The 27,996-nt window shown below is 41.8% G+C and overlaps 3 protein-coding genes across 15 annotated transcripts; 1 reads left to right on the plus strand and 2 right to left on the minus strand.

The window, feature by feature from the left end:
* Positions 1 to 13: 13 nt before the first annotated feature.
* Rap2l (Ras-associated protein 2-like) lies at positions 14 to 6,246 on the minus strand. The gene has a single exon (XM_033465285.2). It carries the CDS (start codon positions 5,567 to 5,569, stop codon positions 5,027 to 5,029), a length of 543 nt encoding a protein of 180 aa, XP_033321176.1. The 5' UTR covers positions 5,570 to 6,246; the 3' UTR covers positions 14 to 5,026.
* Positions 6,247 to 6,424: 178 nt separating this feature from the next.
* LOC117217546 (phospholipid scramblase 2) lies at positions 6,425 to 16,311 on the plus strand. Of its 8 annotated transcripts, none has more exons than XM_033465225.2 (7): positions 6,425 to 6,564; positions 9,118 to 9,235; positions 12,527 to 12,616; positions 13,154 to 13,365; positions 14,137 to 14,292; positions 14,385 to 14,546; positions 14,631 to 16,311. In XM_033465225.2, the coding sequence occupies exons 2-7, from the start codon at positions 9,124 to 9,126 to the stop codon at positions 14,676 to 14,678; spliced, it is 780 nt and encodes a 259-aa protein (XP_033321116.1). In that variant the 5' UTR covers positions 6,425 to 6,564; positions 9,118 to 9,123; the 3' UTR covers positions 14,679 to 16,311. The 8 variants fall into 8 exon arrangements, with proteins under 8 accessions (XP_033321116.1, XP_033321131.1, XP_076383218.1 ...); XM_033465240.2 differs by having other exon boundaries at positions 6,428 to 6,564; positions 9,143 to 9,235; XM_076527103.1 differs by lacking the exon at positions 6,425 to 6,564 and adding an exon at positions 6,915 to 7,162.
* Positions 16,312 to 16,313: 2 nt separating this feature from the next.
* Positions 16,314 to 27,988, minus strand: 5PtaseI (inositol polyphosphate-5-phosphatase A). 6 transcript variants are annotated; one of them, XM_033465184.2, is made up of 13 exons: positions 27,854 to 27,988; positions 26,698 to 26,739; positions 26,517 to 26,617; positions 25,965 to 26,052; positions 25,814 to 25,877; positions 25,341 to 25,561; positions 25,127 to 25,267; positions 24,884 to 25,045; positions 24,598 to 24,783; positions 24,444 to 24,509; positions 24,267 to 24,307; positions 23,702 to 23,738; positions 19,620 to 19,700 (listed from the first exon to the last, which is right to left on the minus strand). In XM_033465184.2, the coding sequence occupies exons 1-11, from the start codon at positions 27,914 to 27,916 to the stop codon at positions 24,275 to 24,277; spliced, it is 1,167 nt and encodes a 388-aa protein (XP_033321075.1). In that variant the 5' UTR covers positions 27,917 to 27,988; the 3' UTR covers positions 19,620 to 19,700; positions 23,702 to 23,738; positions 24,267 to 24,274. The 6 variants fall into 6 exon arrangements, with proteins under 6 accessions (XP_033321036.1, XP_033321058.1, XP_076383217.1 ...); XM_033465145.2 differs by lacking the exon at positions 24,267 to 24,307 and having other exon boundaries at positions 16,314 to 19,700; XM_033465176.2 differs by lacking the exon at positions 23,702 to 23,738 and having other exon boundaries at positions 19,575 to 19,700.
* Between the last annotated feature and the right edge of the window lie 8 nt (positions 27,989 to 27,996).

A 27,996-nucleotide genomic window follows, 5' to 3' on the forward strand; every position in this document is an offset into this window, starting at 1 on the left:
GATACCACATATATTTCTCATGTTTATTCTATATTATATTTGTGCGATATTGCCAAAATGCCAGTACAATGGTTAGTAATAAAAAATGTGAAAAAATTGCGTACAAAGAAAAAATGTGCACCAGTTTTTCAGAGAAGGTAAAATCATTTGGGTAGCTATCGCTGAACAAGCTCAATGCTTCCATGGAAAAAATCGACTTGACAATACAATGCGCGGAAAAATTCAGTTGCGTTATCCATCTATCATTTCTAAAATTCAAATTGTAATTCTTGAATATTGGTAACAATAATAACGATGTACGTACGAATATTTAATTTTAGATAAGTATTTTATTTTGTTCATTAAACTACAAATAAAAATAACCACTTTTTCAAGGTATTGTAATCGTTTAGAACAGAATTTATTAGACGATAGGATAATACAGTTGTAAAAACGTTCTTTTTGGAGCTTTTGGCTGGCACTTTTCTTTTTCCATGTCATTGAGTTACAAGAATTCTGTAGTGACTAGATTCTTATGCTGGTAATCGTAGCTAAATGCGCCAATACAATTATGCGACGTAAAAACAAAATGCACTATAAAGAAAAAGAAGAAACAGTTCCACGCGTTGCCGAGTGTTCTACAATCATTTTTGCGCAAAGAAAATGCGGTTTCGTGATTTCTTATTCGTTTATTTTCACTTGCATTAAATAGAGAAATATACAAACGATACAATTCTAGTATACCCTTTTTAAGTAATCTCCCGTTCTTTTTCTATAATTTTTTGTCGTTACTACATGTAAAAAATACCGCGTGTTGCCTTTATGTATTTCCCTTTCCGACGCAAGTCAGAATAAACGAACAATCGAGAGAGATTAAAATTACCAGCGAATAAAAATTTCTCTTATTTTCGCAGATGATGTCGGTTGTAAGTATCTCGAGTATCCATTCTCCGTCTACCCAAGTGATCATGCAAACGATAGTCAACGAAAAAATAAAACAGAAAAAGTAATAATGAAGACACTAAAAACTCAGAAACGTACCGCGTCCCGCGAATATTAAACACAAACCACTTTCTTTTTATTTCTTAACGGAAATGCACATTTTTTTTTACTGTTAGTCATTCTCAATGTTGTCTTTTCTCGGATGTCAAATAATCATTTATCGGTATATTCCTTCTTGTTATTATTATTACTAATATTATATATATAATTCGACGCTATGATATTTACAGATTCTTCACATTGTAAAAAATATAACGTATTTCGTACTCAATATCGATACGCAGGTAGTACTGAAAGGCCGATATACATCTAAATCGTGGTGTTTTTTCGAATTAATGTGACCCAGTTGCGTAACAAATCTGCATGTATACATATATATATTGTATATATATATATATATATTTATTTTTTTTATTTATTTACTTATTTATTTATATCTAATTATAAAATCGTATGCGAATCGTTCTTCTTTTTTCTAGGTGGTGAATTCTTGTGCTTTCTTTTCCTAAAAAAAGTTATCGTTTTCCAAAATTTATTCTTTCTTTCTATCCCTCTGTTTCTCTTTATCTCTCTTTCTATCTCTTGAAAAATCGGAAGGATTTGCTGGCCGAAAACGAGGAAGTAAAAGAAACGAACCTGGTCCTTGACATTGATATGCTGACTCGGACATAGCTCGACTTTTCACGTATCAGATAACCTTCCGAGTAATTGGACAAATTTCATTTCGTCTCGTGCAAAAGTCTCAGAAAAACTCGTGCCCTTTAGAAAAATATTCTTAAACACGATCTCGTGTCCGGTTAAACACGCGTGTGTCCTACGTGTATATGTGTGTATACGTATAAATGCGTGTATACTGCACGCGTACGCGCGCGCGTATGTGTGTGTGTGTGTGTACAGAAGCGATACAAATATAGAAACCTCTTTTTTATTCCTTGTTCGTTTCCATGGAGGGCTAGCTACTCGGAAGGCTATCCCCAGTCAGTTAATAAACCCTCTTTCCTCCCTCCCTCCCCCCTCCCCACTCTCATTTTTTAAGTCTTTTTGCCAATCCATGGTTTTCGCGAAGCACAAAAAACCTAGGGGGCGGAAAAAACGTAACGATAATAGAGCGAGAGGCGATTACACGTTTCACAAAGAGGCCCTTTGATTCGCCGGTGAATGGCTTTTACACGCGACGGTTTATTATCGTCGTCGTTTTTAATAGAAAAACTGCGGTTACATCTACGGGATCACAGCGAGACTATGAATTTTTTCCGAGTGATAAAATAGAGGATACGAGTAATTATCTGTTGTCCCCCTTATACCCTTCCCCCTCTCCCTGTTCCCACCCTACCCCTCCCTCTACCTATCCACTTTTCCTCCTGGCTTGTTTTTCATTTTTTTTTCAGTTGAGTAAAGAGTAACGAAATTAGATGGCCGATTCGCTACGTGTCGGTATACATACGCATCGCCAATCTTAAACTGACGAGTGACGTATTAGCACCCTTTGTCGGTCGAATACGCAGCGCTTGACTCTCCTTATTTTCTCATTTCTATCGGTCCTTGAGATTGTAACGCATCGCAATCATAAGAATTATTAGACTGTAGATTTCCACGCAAAATCCAAATTTGTTTCCACAATAAGTTAATAGTTTTGAAAGCCGTATATGCTTCAGAGCCGCCGCGTATTCGACATAAAGACGACCGTTACGAAAAGTGCACCGACAATTGAAAAAGAAACATATTTAACGTACATCCGATAGCTCTTCCCGCGCGGAACAGGTATCGTCGGACTCTCCTCTAACTACCCATGATAGAAATACTGTACATCAGTTCGTTTGAAGCTTTTTCAGTTCGACTTCGAGGTCCTCCGATACTGCGGCTTGCCGGGAAGCGGTATCGTTTTAATTCAACATCGCAATTCGATCCGAAAGACGGGTAAAATCTAGACGAACGAGTAGATATTATACAAACTATAAATACACATTTTTTTGTTTTTGTTTCATCTCTCTTCAGAAGTTTGTATTAACCCTCGCTGAACGACACGCGGATCTGTTTGTGTACATGCGTATGCGTGTACGGGCACGCACACGTGTAAAGACAGCTATACAGGAGGCTAGTATTTATTAATTTATTATTCGACGATCATAGGAATTACCGTTTTGACACGGAACTACCGTTTCAGATAAGAGAAATTTATCAAAACTAATTGTTTCGACGGTGAAAATGTTTATACAAATGGAAAAATGCTGCGGTCTAAACTGGACCCAGGCACGGTCATCCGCGTTAATTGTCGAGATTCTCGGTGCACTTGCGAGGGTTAACATCCTTCGGTTAGACACGATTTAAAAAGAAAAAAAAGATAGTCGAGCGAACAACCCTTATTTTGTTTAACGGTACGTCGTGCGACGATCACACACAGAAAAATTAATGACTTCGATGGTAGCGTGTTAAATAATAACATATCAAGCTAATGTAATCACTGTTATGGTATTATAAATATGATTTCTGCTGTTTTTCCTTTTTTCGTTCTTTTTTGATCACACGAGAAAAATTACACACGACCTACTGCTACTTATAAGGGAGTCAATTGCTTCTTTTTCTTTTTTTCACATCCATCGATTTACATTTACGAAACTCAATGGCAATCGACGTCGTAAAGATTCGAGGAGATTCAAATGAAATTCTTTGTTCGGTACAAAGCAATGGATATATCTGATATTTTTACGAGAACCACGTAACGTGTCTTGCAGTTGAAGGGATCAATGTACCAGCAAGCCTTTGAGTAAAACAGGTGTCCGCAGCCTTGCTTTCTCTTGCTGGCTCAAAAATTCACTAAAAAACTTATTGGAATTGTACAAAGTCTTTGTATTATTTTTTGTTACTATCGTACAGACTTTACCATATAAATCCTATAATTATGTTTACGATTGACATTATGTACTAATATTTTTACTGTAAGATTACCGCAATATCTTTTCTATCAATGTTCACTCTCCTTTTGTTTACGTCTAATACATTTTCCTCAATTAAAGCACCAGATATCGTGCTTGCAATTCCCATTCCAATCGATGCAACGAAAAGCAATATCCGGTGTGCAAAAGAATCGTATTAAAAAATCAGAGAGAGAATACAATCATCCAAATCTAAATCCTTGAGAGAATTTTTGGAGACTCTATACATTTCCCTTAATAAAACATGTATTTTTGCTAATAGAGCTGTACACTTGATACCAGAAACATTAACAACACACCTTTCGAACCCTTTATACGAAGTATTCTTTACCGCAGCCTCTGACATTTGAGCACAGATAATATATCTTTAATGGATATCATTGCACAATGCATATATAAGACCGTTTGCCTCCTCTATAGAGTTTCCGACTATACATGGTAATAAGAACATTTACTCGGTCATTCAAATTGTTTCCACTACGTCGAATGGCTGACCACCACAGTGATTCCTTCAAATATCTGCAAAGTAGTATGGATGCTTTGTTAGTTGGCATCGAACCTGTGAGAGAGCGGCACAGGTCTTTCATGGGTTAGAAGAAACGCACGATGTACGCTTTTTTCAAATTGAGCAGAAAGCTAGACATATAGAGTTTGGTTTCGCTGTTGACAAGCGTAAAAACTGTCTAAGGGCGGTTCTTTATGCCCGTTCAAGTCCATTCCTAATCCCTTCCTGTCGAGTATTGGTCCTTTGCTGACGGAGTTACCTCGTTCGTTGCCCACTTATCGTCTATCTTTATATATTACAATAATATTACATATAATACTATCCATGTATATTAAAATATTTAACAGCGAGCCCCGTGGCAGACTGTGATCTTCAGATAGAAAAAGAACCAAGAGTCTTTGACATAGTAGAATTCACAAAGATCCAAGGTAACACGTTAGTCTTACAGATTGGCGAATTCACAGCACATGCCCAAAAATGTTGAGCCGAAGAGAATAGCGAATCGATCCAGCGGACTGCGATCGTCGGCCGCTACAAACCGACAAAGATTCTATCCTTTACCTAACATGGCTCGGTTAGCCCGGTCAGCCAGGATTTTGATTAATCATTAGAGGACACTGCAACAATAGGTCTTCTTCTCTTTCTCGGGGCTGACGTTCATCTCGCGTACGATTTCGGCGAACACGTCGTTGACGTTCGTACGGTTCTTCGCAGACGCCTCGACGAACGGGCAACCCCAGATTTGCGCCAAAGCAGTGCCTTCAGCAGTGTCGACCTCGCGTTGGTGCTCCAGGTCGAGTTTATTCGCGACGAGCAACACCGGCACTCGTTCGGTGCCTTTCACACGGGTGATCAATTCCTTCATGGCTTTGATGTCCTGGAAGGTCTGATGGTTTGTCAGACTATAGACGACCACGAAACCCTGTCCGTTCTTTATGTAGAGATCCCGCATGCTGGCGAACTGCTCGGTGCCGGCGGTGTCGAGGATCTCGAGCACGCACGGCGAGTTGTCCACCTCGATCTCCTTCCGGTAGAAATCCTCGATCGTCGGATCGTACTTCTCCATGAAGCATCCCGAGACGAATTGCACGGTGAGTGCACTCTTGCCTACCCCGCCCGAGCCGAGGACGACTACCTTGAACTCGCGCATCTCTTGGCCAGTTCGCCTCCGTCTCTTCCTCCTCCTCCTTCTCCTCCTCAACGTGTCCAGGACCGAGAGGAAAGCTCTGTTCTCTCCCCCGTGTATATCGGGCCGATTGCGCACTGCCACACCGCCGATTGTTCTTTCTCGAACCGTATAGCCGTGCGGTCGAGCCAACCGTGGCCGCTACTAACTCCGTCCTCGTCCTCGTATGCTCGAAGCTAACGCGCTCCAACGAGAACAGCTCTTATTGCCGAACAAAGGCATCGATGATGGTGTACGTAAGTAGAGACACGACGGGATATAATCCACGCGTTACGTTTTCACCGCGGCAACGACGACGATGATCGAGACGCAACCGTTCCTGAAGCCCGAACAGGACATGACAGCACCGTAATTCGCACTCTCTGTCACACACCGTAGTCCCCTGGCGACGTTCGCACTCTTCGCAGTCGCCTGGCCTGCCTGCCTGCCTCTTTCTTCCTGTCTTTCCTCTGCCCCTCACTTCTTCCCTGGCTCTGACGTGCGCGACGCCATCTTATCGCGCTTTGGATTTTCTTCGAACCTCTCCTCCTGACACTCGAGCATCGAGCACTCTGCCTCTATCTCCTCCGCTTCCTCCTCGCTACTACTTCGTACGGCCTGGCCAATTCTACGATACGGCCCGATTTCGGCTCGCGACACTTATCTCGGCAGAGCCGAAATCCTGTCCCTTAGGTCACGTTTCCAATCACGCTGACAGACGTCGTGTTTCCTTTCGACACACGATCGCTATTGGCCAGTTACCGACTGGGACGGAAAACTCGGACGAATAGCGGCGCTGTACGACCAGACCGACATCCGCTCTTTCTCTAGTTCTGCATGTACAATACATACATATATAAAACGGTGCCCGAGGAAAATAGTAAGAGAGGAATCACGGAAACTCCCTTTACCGGATGCAAGTGTCATTCTCTTATCTTTCAGACAGCACTATCCACGACCTTAACGCTCCCGAGCGTTCAGTGAGTTTTATTAATATTACCAAACGTTTCTCCGAAATTTTCGAATAAATTTCAGCTATTCTTCGTATTCCTATACCGCAACACTGTTTCCCGGTTATTTGTAACCGATGTTTTATTAATAACGATGATCCAATTATCCCAACGGCCTATCAATGTCTTTAATATTATTGTTATTATTACCACTATTATGATTATTAATAATTATTAATAGCTACACGTGTTACTGCCTCGCTTACCTTGCCAAACTAAAAAGATGCTTCTACACAGAGCGAAGATTTTCGAAGTATGTATTTGTAAAATGTTCATCGCATATCGAATATGTGCATGTATGTATGGCTCGCTAGAAACATGATGTTTTCGTAAGAGAGTAAATTGAGTCATCGAGCATTACACAAAGCTAACACACCACATATCACATGAGAACAGAGCATAAATCGTGAATCCTTAAAATAGATTGGAAAAGCAGACATGCGTGCAATAGGAAATCGATTTTCAAGCAGACATATTACTGTATCAGTGGTCCTGTTTTCTCTTTCGATATTTCATTCGAGAACGGAGAAAAAAAAAATAACGGAAGATAAACGGGACCGTGAGCATCGTATGTATATATTTGATAGTTTCCCTTCGATGGGCGTAACCCTGGTTTTCTGTAAAACAGGAAGCTTGCATCGCTACCGTATCTTGTGGTCTAACATTCCGGTAATCCCTGTCCTTTCGGTGTCGATGTGTCGCATAGAAATATGTGATTTCAGCTCTCGCTGACGACCTTGTGGTATGCGAACGCAGACACATGTGAGACACGATGACATCATCCGATGAAAGTGTACATAACTGAACAATGCATCACTTTGCGTTGTGTTCGGTGACGAATTGACGATAATTAATCAGCGAGAGACAGCTCTGAATGGACCATCGGTGAAGCATGAAAACTCGTTGAAATATTTACAGATTCTTCGGAGCTATTCAATGGAAATTGTCTTTGCTCGCTTGATCGCATTCGTCAATTTGTTTAGAAATCTGCATGCGCATATCTATGCATGCATGTATATTGTTGCCTTTTAATGCCTCGGTCAATGGTTGCAATTGTATAGATATAGGGTAAACGGTCAAACGAATCGATTTTTACATTGCATCGGTACTGAATCAGCTGACACTGAACACAACGCATCTGGCTCTCGAGAAGCACGTGTATTTATTGCTCCGCTTATCGATGATTTTCGATGTCACTAATTAGAACGTCTCATTGATTAACGACAAACTCGGACTGCTAATCTCGATTCTTCAACGTTCGTTCACCGTGCGAAGAGTAATCAGTGCGTGATCGGCAGTACGAGGAAAAAAGAATCGCACGAACGAAAAGTTATCGAGGTTGTACACAATAAACGAGGAAACTGTCGATTAGGGTCCATGAAACTTAATTCAAGGCTGTTAAAAAGTAGTGCATACGCCGAAGTAGAATCTAGTTTAAGGTATCATCCTAGCTTTTTTTTCTTCTTCAACTTGCGATTCTTGATTCCGATCAATCTGTTACACCGTTCGTATTGCACTAGTAATTTCTTAACAGGGACATCGCCTTCGTATTTACATAATCGCTTAGATTACCGATTAGTCGGTTATTAACCAGTGGAATAGAATTTTTGAAAATAAATATATGATATCACCACAGAAATAATTCGTTGTATAAAAATAGATGTACACGATGGAACAGCAAGATTTAATTATGGCATCGACAAGAATACGTAAAATCTAAAAGCGTTTCCCTTTATTAATACATATTATGTTGTGGTCTAATTATCGATTTTCAATTATCAGATATTACAGTTTCCACGATGAGTCGATTATATGGTTAATTTAGCGAAAAAGTTATCGATCGTGGACGTGTCGCGAGACAAAGAATTGTTATCAATAAAAAATGTCGAGTTATCGGGTATAGCTCTCGTATCCTCGCATAAAGTTACAACGACCTTTACCAGGGGACAATGACCTGACTGTACAATAACATTACACTGTCACGATTAGAATTTCGTGTCATCGTACGATCCTTTTCGTAACTAATTACCGCTGCTGTTACTCCGCCCGTAAGGATGTTGTCTCCACGCAGAAGTTTACCGACCGGGCGATTATGCGAACATAACCTAAATATCAAAACAATGCGCAAATAAGACAAAGGTGAATAGTTCACTGTGTTTAATTGTTAAGTATTATTTGTAACATCGAATGATTAGATCCTTAAACAAGTTTAACCGTTATTCTCGACTATAATTGGTTTCTCGAAGCGCAATACGCGCGTCTGAAATATTGGCGAGAGTCGAATCCATGGATTTAACTTTCGTGTCAAATGTGTTATTCGTTTTTTTTTGTTATTAGAACTTGGAATCACCAAGTGTAGATCAATTACTATTTCCAATCGCACGCGAGTTAAAAAAATGACAAAATAATTTGATAGTCGACGTGTATTATAATAGAAAATAAATCAGTATCGATTGAGAATGATATTTGTTTGGGCAATTTGTTGAGTTGAGTTTCTCAAGGAAAATTTCTTTCAAATTCAAGTGAAATATGAATTCCCCGTATGCAGCGCAACCACTCCTGCCGTCATATCCGAGTGCACCGCTACCGGCGCCTGGTGGGCTCCCGACGGGGCAACCCAATATGCCGATGTCAGCACAAGGTAAGAAGTATTCTACAATCTCTAACAATAAACAATTTTATCTAAAGATTCGTTTATCTTCTGGAATAACAGCCGTGTAGCTACACACCACCGGTGCAATGAAAATCATGTTTACGTCGCACTTATCGCCTCGTATCAGATTTCGTTTAGATCACATTTTTAAATAGTCGCGTCCTTGGTGGCTAGAAACTGTTTACGCGCGCTCGACGAGCTATTATTTACTTGATTCTTTAAAAAATATGTTACCATGTGGCGGGAAGCATGAGGCTGACCTATCCTCGATTCGATCCTTTATATTCTACGATGGCCGATGAACCGATTAACCTGTTCACTGAACAAGTGGAGGGGACTGATAACGATACGCAGCAATTTATCTCGCAACGAATAAAATTATAATTTAGTCCCGCGTCGCTGCGGAACTTCTACCATGAGTATGCGAGTAACCCCATACAGTAAAACTAAGCCTGCGATTCAGATTTGGAAATTTTTTGCAGCGCAGAAACAAACGAAAATTGCGAAAAATACAAAATGGACACGAATACCCGGCAGGCCCCGATTGCTCGAGTAGAATAAGGATTAGCAGGTGACATATTTCCGAATATCGGTAGATACTCTCGGCGACTAGAGTCGTCATTTTATCAGTTGACTAGCATTATCGGGGTCCGCAGTGCAAGAGAAAAGATACCATAAACGAGCCACGAATGACACGATACAGTCTCACTGTTTGCCAAGTGACGACCAGTAAGTAGATAATAGTCGTCTTCGTTGATGGAAGCGTCACGTATGCGGGATAAGTGCTATCCAGTTTCGTGTTCTTGTCTACTCGACTCGCCCTTTTATCGGCAGTAAATACACTCGCGCCATTCCGTGCGAACGGGACCCTGCAACCGAGGGCCCCTGTGCCTTCTTTCCGTGGATTATTAGTGCCGAAACAATTAACCGATTCCTTCGGAGGATGCACTTTACTCGATGATCCGCGCCCGACTGTGTCGAGCAACGTGCCACGTGAACTCACGATCAGCCTTGATCTATGGATCAACGAAAGTGAGGTGAAACTTTTAAAACCGTAGCTGTGGTGCCGCTTTTTTTAAATGTGTCTCCGGTATTCACATTGTAGATGCGATCCACTGGTCGTTACACAAAAACTTGTCATTTCTTCGTGACAATTACGATCGGCGCTCGCAGCTTAAAGATTAAAAACACCATGCGATCGTACTTGACTCAGTGCACAAGAATATGATTCGAGCCGAGAGTGATCGTGTGGCCGTACGCGTTGATTTTTAAGCAATTTCGAGTTGTTTCTATCGATCTCTCGAATATCAGATTGCGGAAAGTTTGAAGAAGCTGCAGATGCCTATATACAATTATTGACTTCGAGATTTTCACGACCGACTTTTCCTCCCGCACCGAATGCACCGTGGAAATAAACGATGAGCCTATCAGAGCCCCGTGAATTATGTCCCCCGATATATGACCGCCGTTATAACGGATGAATAAGAAGATTCGTGGCTAGGGTCAGAGTTGCGGGACGATTGTCCAGTAATGTTACGTTATTGTCCTGATAAACGTACCCTCCGAAACGGAGATTCTCTTCGTGCTATCTTCTGTCGCTTTCCTCTTATTATAGTTCAATTGAATTTTATTCTTGGACCGCTAGAAATTCCGTTTCACTGTGACGAGTGGGACCGCGAACTTATACGTAGAATCTGACAACAACAACAACAACAACAACAACAACAACAACAACAACAACAACATGTAGACAATTAGGAATTTACTTCGAACCCTTTGCCCTCGTTATACTAGCCGCGCCGCCCACGTTGCAGTTGTCTACCAACGTGTGGCCTAATTGCTCGAGGTGCAAAAGGTTAAATTTGCATATTGCATTTCTGCCTCGTTATCATAACTTCTACGTAATATCCCTCGATTGTTTTGAGCAGCGCATTAGAACATTAGAGATGGTCCCAGCGTTAGAGATTCTGTTAATTTCGAGACACTGTTGCCACAACGGCGGACAGATCGAGGGGACGACGAGGTCGGTTGCACGTGAGGTGATTCATGGTTAATTAACGGTGTACGAAGATTAAATAATATCCCGGCCAATCTGCGAAACGACGCGACCAGTCGTACGCGCGTCGGCGGATCTACGATTCGCCGCTTTCGAAGGGCTGCAATCATGTTGCAGTTGACACGGCGGTCCTTCGTTTTTATGCATACAACAAAAACGCACTGTCTTCTGCGTTTATCTTCGTGCTCGCGAAAATCGAAATATTGCAGTCGGCAATGGGATAACGCGATATTCGAACGAAACGACAATTATAACGCCTCGATTGTCTAAATTCGTCCCGAGGAATAAGATAACGTCTTTAATCATTGCTTTCGAATTACGGCGAACAGTGTAGCGTATCTTATGCAATGAAATGTAACGTACGAACAACGAATTATTAACCGGATAGAATGTACACGTGTACAGAAGATATCGTTCTCTTATCGATATTGGGATTAAGATTCTTTCTATCGATTAGTTCGATAGACCAATCGTATTCTCGTCGAACAAAATTAATAACATTTCACTTATCGTCTCGTGGAGCACAGTTATGGCACAGTTATGCCGTACGCGTGTAACGCAAGAGGAAACACGAGGCCAGTGTGGGTTGTTGTAATATTCCCCCCGAACAGTTGGAAAATCTTCGTCTCGCGGAGAAGTATTTATTGTTTTCTTTATCTACGAAGATAACGTTGTAAAGCGGAGCAACCCGAGGCAGCAAATGTGTCCCAGAAAAAGTACACAAGCTTTATCGTTTCGTCGAGCCCGGGGATCGCTCGAAAAAACAATGGTACGTTAGTGTATCGAGCGCTGTTAATACCAAAGGACACGTTTACTGGCCGATCGCTCGCTCGGAGAGGTCTAATTAACGAATAGCAATCACGACCAGTTGGAAAGCTTGTCGCATCGCTGAGTATAACTTGAAACGATTCGAATGATCGCGAATTCGAGAGTGAATCGATCCGCGCGCGATGGAATCCGAATACTTTGAGACTTCCTGGAAAATCAAGGTGCAACAAATACGGAGACGACTCCGCAGTTTGTTTCGGGACACGCTGGAGAGATACCGATCGAAGCGGAAGAAGGGCTACACCAGATTTCTCACGGACGAGGAAAAGAGGTGACTCCGAGACGTAGCCGATCGTCACTTTCCATCATCTTCTTCGTACACTAGCATTCACTTCGGTTCTGTCCTCGATTCTATATTGTCCAGTTTGTAGAAAAACCTGCGAATTTGATTTCAGGTGGTTGGTTGCTGCCGAATACGATCTGTCCGCCCGGCTTGGAATACCTTATGGCCCTTGATCATCTTTTCGTCCAGCAGAAGTTCGAATGTGAGTTGCTTGAGACGCCGATGTTATCGTTATCGTAAACCGTTTCGAACCGAACCTTTAATCTTTGCGTCGTTTATTCGAATCGAGTGTAATGGGGTCGCAAATGGATCGTTAGAGCTCCGTAGCGAGGCGTCCATTAAACCTAGAGTGCACAATTCGAAACAGCTTAGCAAGTTGTAAAGCTCGCCTATCGATCCAAAGATCTAGGGCTAGGATTTGAGACGCAGGCTTGTCGAGTCTCTCGACGATGTAGATGGAGATCAGGCATGGGCGAGTCACTTCGGCCGCGGGACACAAGCTTCGCTACTGCTATTCCATGCACATTGCCACATATAACATGGACAGCTCCGCGTGGAGCACAGAAGAAACAATGTCGTATCGTTTCTCGTGTCGCGCGAGTGTGCGAGGGACGAGCCTAGGGCCAGTTTTGGTCCACGAGCCGCGATTCGCTCATGCCCGATGTAGATTATAGATCGTTTCGATTGTCAAAGAAGCTCCTGTTCGCATTTCGTAGACGCAGATCGTTCCCTTTTCTAGTCGGGTACGAGCCGAAACACGAGTACCACGTGCTGAATATCAGAGGTGAGCCAGTGTTTTATGCTACCGAGCAATCCGGGATTTGCGGACGTTGGTGTCTGGGCACGTATCGGAGCTGTGAATTCCAAGTGATCGACGGCACAAGAAGGGAAGTTCTTCGAATGATACGGCCCTTCAGGTGTGACAGCTGTTGCTGTCCTTGCTGCCCTCAGGTACACGCCAATCATCTTTTCGCAACGCGCGAGAAACGACGGCGCGCGGGTCCTTGACGAAAACCGATCGTGCCGGAAATGCCAATTGCCGACCGATAAATTCGATCGGCGAGGTTAACGGTATAATTGCTGCAATTTATCACTCCAACAGAGGCAAACTCCAATCGACACAGAATTACGTTTCACTGTTGACTTTGACTGATCGTAAAGAATCAAAATTCCCATTTCTCATCAATGATACGGTTTCCGCGATTCCAATGGGAACATCGGAGTTCGGATTTTGAGAAACGAATGCGTCAGCTTTCCCTGAGTTAAGCACGTGAGTCACTGTATCCCCGACGAACGAACTCTTTTCGGTTGCTTTTCGTCCATATTCCATCTCGAACAACCATAGCCACGCTCGATCGGTTCACGAAGGACGCGTCTCGTCGCATCGGCCCGTAATTGCCCCCTTATTTATGGTCTCCAATGAGTATTGCTCTCTCGCGAAACGTTAGCGGCTTTATCGAACATGCGGCGCGCATATGACGCGCGAACTTGGGCAGCACACGTGCGCACCATCTGCGATCGCCCATCACCTTTGGACGAAAATGTTGGTCGGCCCATCGCATCGGGAAGCCCGGTCACGATCGGTTCTTCTTTGAACAGCGCCGACCTGCTCACCGGCCACTATTTTGCAGCTGTATTGTTCGAGACACGTCCAGTCGCATATTTCGAGAGTGTTCGCGATTGTTTCCGTGAGGTAATCCGGTGATTTATTTATTTATTTAGGAATTGGAGGTCTATTCCGGTGACACGCTATTGGGCTCGGTGTCACAGGATTGGAGTATATGGCGACCTTCGTTCTCGGTTCGCAATGCAGCCGGGGACACCGTGTTGAAAATTAAAGGGCCGTGGCTCAAATTTTGTATAAACGTGGCATTCAAGGTAAGTACTTTGGAATAGTTCAGGAAGAACGCTTGGATCGTTCAAGTTTAAGAGATCGTAGGCAAAGGTTTAATGTTCACATTTTCCTATAGATCAAGTCCGCCGACGGCGATCATACGGTCGGTGTCATTCAGAAAGAATGGAGTGGAGCAGTCAGGGAATTTTTCACGGATATTGACAATTTCGGAATCGCCTTCCCCCTGGATTTAGACGTGAAGATCAAGGCCGTTTTACTCGGCGCTTGCCTCTTGATCGTGAGTCTCATTTTTCGCAGCATCCATGATAATCAATTTCTGGTTGCTATTGTTCCGCTGGATATTGATACAACTGTGTTTCAGGACTTTATGTACTTCGACTCAAATCGACGTGTAGGGAATACACTGTAAAACTTTATCCACACTGGACAATGAGGACTGTTTGCTGTCAATATACACATGTCAATGTGAAGCATACTATGCCATACTCGACGACGTCTGCCATTTTATAATTTCTCGTAAGATGAGATATTTTTGTATACTCGTGATTAATTTATTGCATTATCCGACGGTGGATTTTTGAAACTATACTTTATATTAACGATCAATAATCCCTGTAAAGTTTACCTACGAGGAATCACCCTCGAACGTGTGATACGATTGAATCTGACAAGTTATTTTTATAAGTGTGTTTAGAATGGTTAATACAAGAAATGTTTTCTTATCGATCGGAGGTGTAATCGTTGATGATTATTATTCAGAATATTTGAATTTAACCATCGGAATGATTTTTATCCAGGTCAGGACATATGTATATCCCCCCAAAAACATTTGCAATGGAATGTAAAAATATCAAGTAGTTGAGTTCGATTTGGACTCTGGTTCCCGCGAAAAATTTCTAACAAATTAATCTATAAAAAATCTCCATATTAATGAATTCATACAAACAAGCATCCGGAAGATAATAGTAGAAAACAACTGAGTTTTCGACTGAGTTTTTTTGTGGATTAATATTTCATTTTTTGTATTTGGAAGCACTTTTGGGAGAGTTAAAATTTCTTGGAGGTTTTTTTAAAATAATTCATTAATAACTTTTGAATGCTTCTTTGGTGGATTAATTGTTTTCTATTATTATCTTCTGGATGCTTGTCTGAGTGAATTCATTGATATGGAGGTTTTATGTGGTTTAATTGGTTGGAAATTTTTTGCGGGAACCAGAGTCCGAATCGAACTCAACTATTTGGTGTTTTTACATTACATTGCAAATGTTTATTGGGCGGATTTCACTTATTTTTGGTATTGCTATGTATTTTTGCGAGTGGTGTGTCGAAAATCATTAATTGGAGTCTTTCTTTTATATCTTTTCGAGGTGTTGCATTTTCAGAGGTTTGTTTTGTGAATTAATGTTTTATCTTTTTCTGTATTTAAAAGAATTTCTAATTAAACTGAAGCTTACCAGCAAAAATACAGTAACAATAGTATACATAGTGTACGCAGTATACGTAACTGAAAATGAAAAATTGTATGCTTGCACGTGAAATTGATATCTCGATATCTCAGCTATTTCTGTCTCTATTGACATGTTTGAGGACTTTTTATACGCGCACGGTTACACTTAACAATTGGGCAATCATCAAAATTATAATAAATAACTATTAAAATTTTTTGCCGTTTTGGTCAAGGAAAAGAGATATACAGCTAGCGTCGCGCGCCACTCGACTATGTACTTGGCGCGAGACGCTGCCGCGTTTCATGATATTACGCTCTGCGTGAAATTCTACATTTCATAATGTACATAATAATTGTCTATTTACGGACAAAGAGGCGCGTTATTTTATAATACTTCGTTCAGAGACTGACATGCCTCGGATGTCGCAATTGTAAGCGCGACCTTTTATGTTGATTTATACAGATTAATTATTGTACAATTACATTTACAGATTGTAAGAACTCTATTTATGATATTTTTGTGAATACTTATAAAGGATATTAATAATTGGAAGAACTGCTATTTGATAGAAATACAAAACTAACGTATACTACATCTGCGATAGAACATTAACTTTATTTTGTCTTATATATGCTGTTACATGAAATAAGTGAATCACAATTTAGCTTAAATCCGGCCGGAGAAACTTAACGGAGACACCCTTCAATTCTTCCCGTGGACAAAAGTAACAATCCTACCATAAAACGTTTATTCTCACAACACCGACACTATACATATACATATAATCTCATCTTGTCAACAGATCCTGGTCGTGTAAGGTACAGCCTGTACAAAATATAAGTACATCCATATTTATAAAAGTACAACGTTCAGCCGTCATCGGAAGACGGTAGAAATAATGTTTCATTTAAAACATCGGAGCAAGCAAGGCTTTCGATAGCGATATCCCAATTTCGGTGAAATGAAACATACAAATTTAACTATGTGTTAACGATTTGAATCCTTTGCCTGCTTCAGATAACGCCCGGGATTGCTCTCGGGGGTCAATAATATTAGCAAATCGTTATAAAGTGGGCGCGGCTTCGTCGCTTCCGTTTTCGCTGGGGTCAGGAGGGTGGCCCGTGTAGCAATTTGTGGGTATTCATGGCAATTCGTGACGATACGTGGCCCCTACTATCCAGACCCAGACAGTGAAAACTGATTTGTCAATCGATACAAAGCGGGATCGTCGAAACTTATAGATTTGAAATTCTGTAACAATCGAACGACGATCCCGCCGAGAAGAAACTTCGTCGAAAAACTTGCCCGCGCGGAAGATATTGGTAACCAGTCTGTTGGGAGCATTAGATCCTTAATCCTACGAATATATCAATATCGTACATCGAGTTAAGTTATTAGGTCACAGATAAAGCGTATAGCTCGGATTCTATCGCGATATCTCTGCACATTGCAAGATTGTGAAACAATCGATAATTTCCTCGAATTAACGTCTCGTTTTGCCCGAAATCGCGGGACGCTAACGAGGGCAAACGTCTAGGAAAAGTTCTGCAAAATAAAATCAATCGTGGCGTAGCTCGCGGCCCCCTCGAACTAATCAGGTACTGCATCCAATCATACTTCTAATTGTCGAAGTATACGCTTTAACTCTAACAATCCTACGGCTAGCTTTCAAGGAATGACTCATAATTATCGTCGACATACACGTGAATTGGCAAAGAATATAATCTCGAGATAGTAAACGGATCGGGACGAGTCGTGTGTATGTCGCGAAATGAGCGGCAAGGCTTTTTACTTAATTTAGCACGAGAATCAGCGAAGGCGTCATTCTCAGAATTCTCGAATGAACTTTCAAAATTGTGACGGACAGTTACGTTCGCATCTCGTAGCAATCGTAGGTGAACGTGCCGAGTTTTTCCGAATTCATTCGAATAATAGTAAGCGTCCTTAAAAAATAACGTCATCTTGTCGCACCGTAAAACGGTGCGAGTGCGCCGTCGAGTCGTAAATAAATTCCACCATGGATATATCGAGAAATCGCTAAAATCATTTCAAAGGAGAAATCCAGGATTTATTTGTGACTCGACCGGACGATTGGAAGCATAAATTGCGAGCAAATAATGGTCCAGCGAGTCTTATTCGAATAGATTACAGAAGCCCTTAAGTAACAGCGGCGAACGTCCGCGAAGAACTTAACGAACATTCATTTTGGGACGTCGAGAAGAAATACAGATATGTCGTGTGCAAATTTCTATGCACTCTCTACGTGATCTTGGCCAGGTCCGAGCACCGAATGAATGCTCTTTGCCCCTGGGAGCAACGTAGACGGGCCAAATGGGCGTGGCTTCTGGGCGGAGCCAAGGTGCCCGTACCTGATCTAGACTTTGATCTAATTTCTAGAGTGTCTGGTTACTTGCTAGAATTATACTGTAGTTTGATCGGTCTCGAGTTCACTCACCAGTGGTTACTAATGGAATGTACCAGCGAATTTTGAGTCCACTTGGATCGGATTAAGATACTATCGTGGATCGAGCGTTTCGGAGTAAATTGCGTTGAAGGCTGCCAACCGTCTCGTCGAGTTGACTAAGGTTCGAAAGAGAAACACCGTTCGTTTCTCACGGAAGCGGAAGGATGCGTGAAATATTCGAAATATCGAGTCGTTGCAAAAAGTTGCATGGATCGGTTCTGGCAGCACGCATAGCGCAATTATCTTCTCCCAGTTTCAACAACAAAGACCAACAAAGTGAGGTGTGCCACGGTAATATCACATCGAACGATCTTTAATGGAAGCGTCGTCTATCGTAGAATCTCTGTTTCGTGTTTCACTGAAAAACTCTTCGAAAGAAATACAGCATAGGAACACCGAACACTTAAAAAATAAGATCGCAACGATCGCCTACGCGATTGTACCGACGGAGTACGGTATAAATAATCTTTCCAGTTATCTCTCGTCGTTAATCATTTCATCTCGATAACATATATCGAACGTTCTATGAAAACATTTACAACCTTTCTACTGCAACATTCAAGAGTAATGTGATCAGAGTTCATTGATCATTTCGTCGAATTGCAATTGTTATCAGTAAATCTTTCCTCGGACATTAGACATGGGAATACAACAATCGTCGCACGAAAATTCGAACAAAAAAGTGCATCGTACGATTGGTCTATTTGCATGTCGTCTAACTATCTTTCGTTCGTTCGTTAACCTTTAATTAGTTTGCAGTTGTGCTAAAAATGAGGATTTTTAAAGTAATTCGGTTGACAGGTTAATTAGTATTTAACATCGAACAGAGCCGATGAGGGTCCAAATGGGATGCCGTTGGTAAACTCGTACTGAAAGGGTTATGAGTAGCTACATTTTGATAGCAACAGGTACGAAATTCCATGAATCTGTTCACATTAATCTTCAGTCAACGATCTATCGACGGCCTATCGAATCGCGTGTAAACATGGCTGACGTGGGAGAGGGGCGGTTCTCGTGTACCCGCACAAAAACACTTTTCGTCGAGGGCACTTTTCATCGACAGGTACCCTCGATCGTATAAATTAAACGCGCGTTGATCACAAACAGCTCTACCTTTATCGGCGTTGATTTTGATTTGCGCGCATTTACGCAGAATGAATCGAAAGATCCACTGCGCGCACAACCGGCGAAGCCGAATCGATAGGATCGAATCGATAACGGTCCCTTCGATTATCGAAGGAGCCGCGGCGATATTGTTCACCGTGCAACCGTCCCAGTAGGTGGTTCGAATCTAACCGGGCTAGGTCTCGGCAATATCAAACCGTCGTTTCCCGAAATATCTTCACCGACGAGTCCGCGTGCTTGATGTGAATGTATCTTGTGATCGTGGACGCGGCGTTATTGTTGTTGTTGCTGCCTCCACTGCCGTTGCTGTTGTGGTTGTTGTTGTTATTGTTGAGCATCTCGCGACTGGTCAAGCCGGACATCACACCCGATTTGGACCCATCGTTCATCGTGTCTGCAGTAAGGAATCAATCATTTGGTGGATCGTTTTTCAACTACAGTAGAGCAGATTAAGGTAGGATTATTTCTCCTAAACGATTTTAGCCGTATTTCTGCCTTATTAACCCTTAACTGGACGTTCAAGATCGACGTTAGAATAGATTAGATAAAAGTAAATAGTTCGTTAGATAGAAGTATTATATAATAATAAATAAATATTAGTTAGATAAAAGTTAGTTAGATAGATAAAAGTGAATAATAAATGTATACATTTAATCTTTCCATCTAAATATGTAGCTTCGTAACGTGGAAAACGTAATGAACCCACTTAAGAGTTAATAGACTGTGGATATATATTTATGAAAATTCCTATTCTTAGAGAAATTTCAACATAAGCTTTCTAGCAATATCAATTCTAAATGTTGAGCGTATTGATCGATATAATAGGAAGTATCCTAGTTCTGTGTGTTATGGATTATATCATCGTAAATGTGGACCCTGTCAGGCATTCTTATTCGCGCTATTTTCTAACGTAGAAGTTCAAATCCATTTGGTATCGTGAAGCTAACCGCGCATGCGTGTGAACGAAAAACGCGGGGCACAGATTGCGCGCGAAACCGTTGCATGTTTGAACGTGGTATTAGGTTCGAACCGTGAATCTTCGAATTTACTTCAATCTGCTCCACCGTATGGATTAGTGTTTATGGTAAAACACTTGGAACACCGAAAGTACACTGCGATGCAACGTGCAGAAAACAGCAACACGTAACATCGAACGGCATTACACCACGAGGTTATAAATAATAGAAAGTTGTATTAAAAATAAACGTGTATTTACAAACGGGAAGAAAAGTAATTGGTAGCTTATTAGGGAGGAGGGAAACATAATTGCAGCAGGATGTCGGGGTTCAAGCGTAATAACTGAACAGCTCGAATCTGCGATCGTTTATTGGATTCTGGTTTGGAGATCTTTGAGTCGGTTCGATCGAACGAAACTTACAAAATTAAAATTCGACTAAGTACCTATGGAAACATGAAGTTCTCGATACCTTAAACGATTGTATCGCGAATACAGTTACTCTTTTTTGGCAAGACTCGAAAGAACATGCACGTCGACGGCGCCATCTACGTACTAACGTCTCTTTAACGGCACTGACTATACCGCGAAGTCTCGAACGGGCCACGAGACCCATTAACAATTAAGGCACTATCATTACAATAATATCGTCTTTGCGTTTGCTCGACGGTATCTCGAGTTGACTAATTAAAAAAAAATAAAGGCAATTAAGCTACGGAACAAGCATCGAGAACTGAACGTAATGTAAAAGAAACTATATCGTAAATAAAAATAATATTTCTCTCCCAGACACACATGTACGCACATACATTCTTTCTTACCGCTAGAACGAAACTAACTTTGGCAGTCGAGTCCAAGTACCGGGCTACATGTGCATCACGCTACATGCTACGGTAGACACAGTGAACTTGGCAAGGATATGATGCACACGGCAGTGCATCTTTCTTTCGTGCGATGTCATTCGACGACTCGTGTCGCCACCAGAGCTGTGGTTCGATGTTCAAATTTCAATTTTCGCGCGATCAGCCGCTATGGTGACATCACAGCCGATCGAGCGGCATCGTGCACGACGCGGACCATTTGAAAGTGCAAAGTGGATGAAGAGGTGTTACGAAAAGAATGGAGACGAGGAGGGTGTAAAATCTGCTAAATATGATGTGATCAAAATTCGGGAAGACTGTACGTGAAGTCTAGAAAAACAGATAATTGCACAACGAGGGATTCGGTGAAACAAATAATTATGAAAAATCTCTTAGGAGTCTCTCAGATATACATACTGGCAACGCTAATACATCATACCTATTGGTTTGTACCAGGTATGCGCCCGGATTGCTCTTAAACCACGCCTGTTTAAGACTCTAATAATTCGTTTGCCTGACGTCAATCGGCCTTTAGGAGCACTCCAGGGCGCTTCCAGGGTAAAAAACGCTCGTTAGCCCTGTTTTGTAAACTTTACATAACACGGGAACATTATGCAACAGCGATACACTAATTGTTCAACTCATATCTATGGAACAGATACATCTTTCTCATATATAAAATTCAAGATAGAATCAAAATCAGATTAAAAGACATCAGATTCGAAAGCCTGTATTGTTCCACGGACGAAACTTGTATGAAGGATAGGTAACACGCTGAATTGGGGCGTGTTTAACGCGATTAACCCTTAGGCTTTGGAGCAAGGTGCTCGGATCCACTTTGACTCGGCATACTAAAATTATTATTTGAACGTTCGCTACTTTAGGTCAAAGTGGTCCCGAAACCCTGAGGGATAATGCCCAACTCTGGCCAACAAGAGTATCATGCACATGCTGGGGCGATACTGCTGAGGTGAAAACGTCTCACGACATGCACGTAGTACGGGAAAAAAGCTAGGGTCTGTCCGAACATGTCTGCGAAGGCGGTTCAAACGTGTCTGCAGGGACGTAGCTCCGTGAAATCGTTAGGGAATTGATTTCTTGGTAAATAAATTACGCGTTCGATCCTCGATCCATTAACGAAGACAGAGGATACGATATTCGAAGAAAGTTCGGATGACTACGGTGCATGAAATAAATAAGGAACATAGAATACGATGGAAAAGAGTAGTCGTGGATGGATGGTGTCCTCTCACGACACGATGCAGCAGCATTTCCGGCATCTGCTCTTCTTTCCGACAATGTTGTGCTTACATCGCTCCGTGACCTTGTAAGCCTTCGATTTCAACTTCGCGTTCCCCGCGTTATCATCCTGAGTCTGCACGCGATAGCTCCTCGCAGGAATGTTCGTGACTACGATCTCGTGTTTGCTCTCACATCTGAGGATCTCCGTGTCATTGCACACCTCTATCTCGCTGCGCTTCGCCTCCTCAGCTTCTTCTTTTCTCCTATCTCCAACTAATACTAGAGTTTCGTTTGTAATACTGGGCCCGCGCTCCTCGAACAACGCGTATTCGTCGTCTCTCTTTTCATTGGAAGGCTCCACCCCAGGTTCGGGCAGTTCTTTCTTCTTGCTGTAAACCTCCCGACTCGCTATCAGCTCGTCTAGACTTTGCAAGAATAAATCCTCTTTACTCCTCTTTCTCAGTCTGTTACTCTCTTCGTTCAATTTCTCGCACAGCTCGTCCGACTTATCCGAGCTGATCGCCTCTCCGCTCAGGCTTTTTGTTCGGTCGTCTGAGTAGGTACTCAGCTTGTTGTCCGGGTAGCCGACGTATTTATCGTCGTGCAGATACACGGAACTCTCGTTGGACTCAAAGTTACTCGCGTTTATGATCGATATCCTGGGTATGATTAGATCAGGTGGTAATCCGTCAACTCCGTCAGGAGGACTGGAGGTTAAGGATCCCCTGTCGACGAAACTGTCCCCAAAGGAATGATACGCTTGCTCCCCTTTGCCCTGGATCCAGGCGTGAGTCAGTAGATGAGACCTTTGCCAGGACACGTCGCTATTGGATCTGTTGGTTCTGGCTGTCCATTGGCGATCCTCGTTGTTGGGCCAACAGGTTGACCGCAGGCAACAATCGCTGGGACTCCTCTTGATGTCGATCCCTAGGTCCTGATCCGTGTCTCCAGTCTCGTGTTTCTTGTTTCTCACGATCAGCTCTAGCTTGGACTTGAGCAGAGCCGGCGACACCGCTCTGTCGATGCGTCTCGAAGAGTTGGATGCATGGGCGGTGTGCAAGGAAGATTCCCGCTCGTTTTCGGCGTCCGGTATCTCGGTCGCAGCGACTATCATCGCGTTCGGACTCGGACTGTCCATGCTATCCGGGGTGTAGGGATCATGCTTCAAGGGTACCGCGTGCAACAAATTGGCCGATCGGTCTGTGTAACCACCGTGACCGATCCGACCTGCCGCGCAACTATTGTAATCAGGCAACATGGACAACAATTCCACGTAATCGTCTGGCACTCGAAAGCAAAGCTCAGGTGCGCGCGGCAAACTGCAACAGTTTATCATACCTTCATCCAAGGCGAGATCAGCCCTCAAGTAGACTGGCTGCAAAAGGGGAAGAAAAACATGGACGATCCTTATGTATTATCGTGCATCGGTTGATGAAGAAGTGGGCAGGGCGTGGGAGAGGGACGTTCCTCGTGTGGTAGTTTGAGCTCCAAGTCTCTAGCTAACGGTTTACGTGATTTCAAGGGAACTATGATACAAGAGATACTGTTGAACACGGTGAAATGCATGGTCACGCACGGTAACTGAAGGTTAATCGGTCTCGAATGCTTTCTGACCCCTTACGGTTCTGGAGCCTTTCGGTTGATCCAAGGATCAGCAATGTTTTTTCGGAGCTTATGATCGTATGGAACACACATTATTATCCGTGATTCCACATGGAATTCGTGAGATCGAGACTCGGCGAGGTTCGAGGTGAATCGAAAAGTGGTACTACACTGAACCAACTACACCGAGCAAGCCCCTATAATGTTGTTATAGAAACAAGAGATAGTGGAACGCTAGCAGAAATATAGGATATACGGGAGAACCAAGATAAGAACAGGCAGACAGTTCATAGATAGGTACCTTAGTGCTTAAAGATTCATTCGAAACTCCAGAAAAACAGGCTGCACCATAATAATTAAAAGAATGAATCATCAGAATAAGAACTAGGAAGTGTGTAAGTATATGTACCCAGTATAATAAATAGAAAGGAAAGAGTTTCTATTTCGTTTTTAAAATAGTAAAAAAGTATTCTCGCACCTTATGGTCACCCATGCACGTTATCGGACCTACTATTCCGTATTCCACTGAGTCCGGTGACGACATCTGCACAGACAAATCAACGTGAAATATAAAATCGACTGTCCCGGAGGATACTCCATGGATTAGAATGTCAAACGATGGGATTTCATACATCATGGACCAACATTTTCGCTGTCATGCTCAGTAAAACTCTGTCGCACCATGCCGGAACCCGTGTTTGCATATAATGCGAGCCCTCATTGATATCTTCCTCAAACGGGTAACTGGGCACAAATTTAATTGGAAATTCAAATAATCTTCCGTCAAAGTCTTCCAGCTCTCTGTCATATTCACGTAGCTACATAAATATTGGTAATTTCATTATGGTCTTCCTAGTTGTCAATGCACCACCGTAAGTAACATTACAGAACAGATATAACAGACCACGAACTGCTTACCCATTCGCCGCTGTTCTGCATGAACATGTTCTGATGTTCACAGTGGGAAAACTCCTTCTTTCCTAACGTTAAAATGAGATCATCGTCTTTATTGTGAAACTGCAGCTTCGAAATGTTTCCCTTAGTCGATAGTCTTCTTTCTTGAGTATCTTCCGTGAGTTTCTGCGTGAAAGAGAAACAAATCTTAACTTGTTTGAATAAGGAGTACAGGAAGATAAGAGGTGTTTAATGTTTTTGGTTTACCTTTATCACACCGGCTGTGTCCGTTCTAAAATTAAAGTCCCCGAATAAAAAGTATGGTACATTTGGATACTTGTCGTTATGAAACCTATCTAACGTATGCTCCAGCGCTCTTCTACGGGTTTTACTGTATACGGATGGAAACTGGAAAGTAATTATTAAACGATCAATAAGTCTGTCGAGAATCTGCTTCTTGGATGATAGTACACGCTCTTACCGTTTCCATAGCGATAAAATTACTGGCATCGTGGAACAAGTGTATATTTATGAGATCAAAAACCGTTCCACTAATGTTCCATCGCGTTCTCAGAAATCCTTTTCTGGACCATTTGCATTCCGGAAAGAACTCCTGCGGGAACTTTGCTTTCTCTTTGGTCGTGACTGCTTCTATGTTACCCGAGTGAACTTCCTTCCCACTTACCGGTACAAAAGTGCATTCTACAAATGCAATTGTAAATTCATGCATTTATAAATAGTGGGCAGGGTGTCTCATTTTACTTGAGCACCTACCACCTTAAATATTTCATTTATTATTGATAAGAAGAAAGAAAGTAAGAGGATTAAATTATTAGATTTTAAGTGGCAAATATTGTGGTACCCAAAATATTATCCTCAACATTTCTCAAATTTGTTAAGGTGCTCAAGTTGAGTTGGACACCTTGTATACTTATAGTACAGGGTGTATAGTACCTTGGAAGTCCCATAGTAAAACATCCTTCAAGGATTCGTGCACAAAGTAAAAATTTCCAAGTGCCTGCGAAGATAATTCATGTTTGAAGAATTATGTATACTTATTCGGTGCTGTCAACAGGATTTTGTAATCTACTTTTTATTTACATACCGTGAAATGCTCTGCAGAGGAATAATCCTCATCTAAGAATACTCTGATCTTGTCAAACAGTCTTAATTCTTCGGACGACATAAGCAACCTGTAAAGATATGAAATTAAATGATGTTCCATAGAGATCTTGAACCTTTTCTATTATGTAGCTACAAGACAAGCTATATTGTAATTCTTTTTTTACATTGCTCCCCCATGAATATCACTCCATAAACTCTTCTTTTGAAGTGGCTCGCTCAACTGTAGAGCCACGCGTGACCATCTATTTTTATCCCTTTCTGCCAGTTATGCGTTAAACCACATTCAATATTGTGGCCAAGGAAACCTGTTTGTCTTGGTGTGCAATTTATAAAAACTTGTACAAAGCCTCTAATGCATATTTTCTTTAAAATAAGATGTATCTTTCTAACGCAAAGCATTAGTTTCCACCCCATTAATTCAGTTAGGCTCAAATAGGTCTGTCAATGGAAACCCTTCAACTAAGTGTCTAACAGGATTGACTAGAAAATCTTTTCCACAGGTTCCGAAGAATATTACCAAAGACTTAATTACCTGACAAAGTCCTCTACGTGTCTCATGCTTTTCTCATAATTTTTCCCACCCACTTCTTGGCAGTGCAGTGCAATAAACTTTGGATCCAGCCTCAGTATAGTCTGTGAAAAGCGATCATCATTAACGCAAATCTATGTTGTCTGTTTACGTGATGACAGTGCATGTTATCTGCAATACTTACAGATAAAAATTCCTCCGTCCAAATTTTCAACATCACGCTAGGCTGTAAAAATAAAAATAAAACCGTATTCTTTAATCATTCGACCGCTGTTACCGACATGTCAGCCGTCGGTAAAGAAACTATAACGATCCCAACGCTGATCGAAAAAAATCGAGGTTGGTAACGGTAGTCGGTAAATATCAGATAAACAGGATGTATTCCTTCCGTATCCAGTATTAATTAAAAGTAATCTCGTATATCTATCTATTTACTGATTCAACTATTTGCTTTAACTAGGCAACCATTTACGAAATCGGCGAAATGGAATAGTCAGTCTACGAGTTGGTACGCTTCTTAAACACAAGAAGCAAATATTTTTATAGAGAAGCTGCTAGATCGTTAAGACGAATATTTTATTATTTATCTTTGATTAAAATCACACAAACTTTTTTTGCCTATTTAATAATTGCCGTCTCCTGTGTAGATTTACGCGTGCTGATAACCAACGTGGGACCCGGATTAAGTCACCGTCGCTGTTGCACGCGTAGTATCGTGAGGGACAACGAAGAAAAGAAACAAAAGTTGAATGAACAAAGGAGAAAAGAAGTAAGTAGTATAAGTTCGTAAGAACAGTATTACGATCTAATTCCCCTAAACTTTTATCATGTTTTGCAGATTCCTTCGAACATGGTTGTTACTTAAAGCAACCACCCTTTTAGGTATATTTAGGTAAGGTATGAGTTTCGAGGGAAACCACCCCAATGGATCACAGTAAAATACAATTAACCCTAGAAGCATCACGTCGTCAAAGCGAGCGAGCAATAAATTATAAAATTGTATTTATTGAGATTTGATTTTAAGGGCCCTTTTATTTCATAATTGTAAAACCAGAGTTCTATAATGGGTCGTTTTAATTCTTTATGGTTCTGGAGGTAAAATTCATCGATTGTTATATACCAATAAACTAAAGAAAGTATTTGTATCGCAAGTACGAAACTCGCGCCAAATGCGAGAATAAAAAGGAAGGTGTAAAGGGGGAGAATGGAAGAGAGAAAGAAGAAGTAGGTCGTGTCACGTAGAAACGTGTAAATCGCGAGGCGCGATCGATTGCTCAGGGTCGCGTGCGGTCGGCTTGAAAGAAAAACATCGGAAAAATCGCATGTATTTTTGTACATACCTCCTCGAAAACGCTGCCCACGTTCGCCGTGACCAAAAGTACCGGAACACTGTCACCCGCCATGCTCTCGGATCCCGTGGGTCTCGGATCGCGGAGAGAAGAGAAGAGAAAAAGAAAAGGGGGAAGGTTCCGAGGAGGCTGAA

This window comes from Megalopta genalis, chromosome 17, assembly GCF_051020955.1.
Source record: "Megalopta genalis isolate 19385.01 chromosome 17, iyMegGena1_principal, whole genome shotgun sequence".
Taxonomy (NCBI): domain Eukaryota; kingdom Metazoa; phylum Arthropoda; class Insecta; order Hymenoptera; family Halictidae; genus Megalopta; species Megalopta genalis.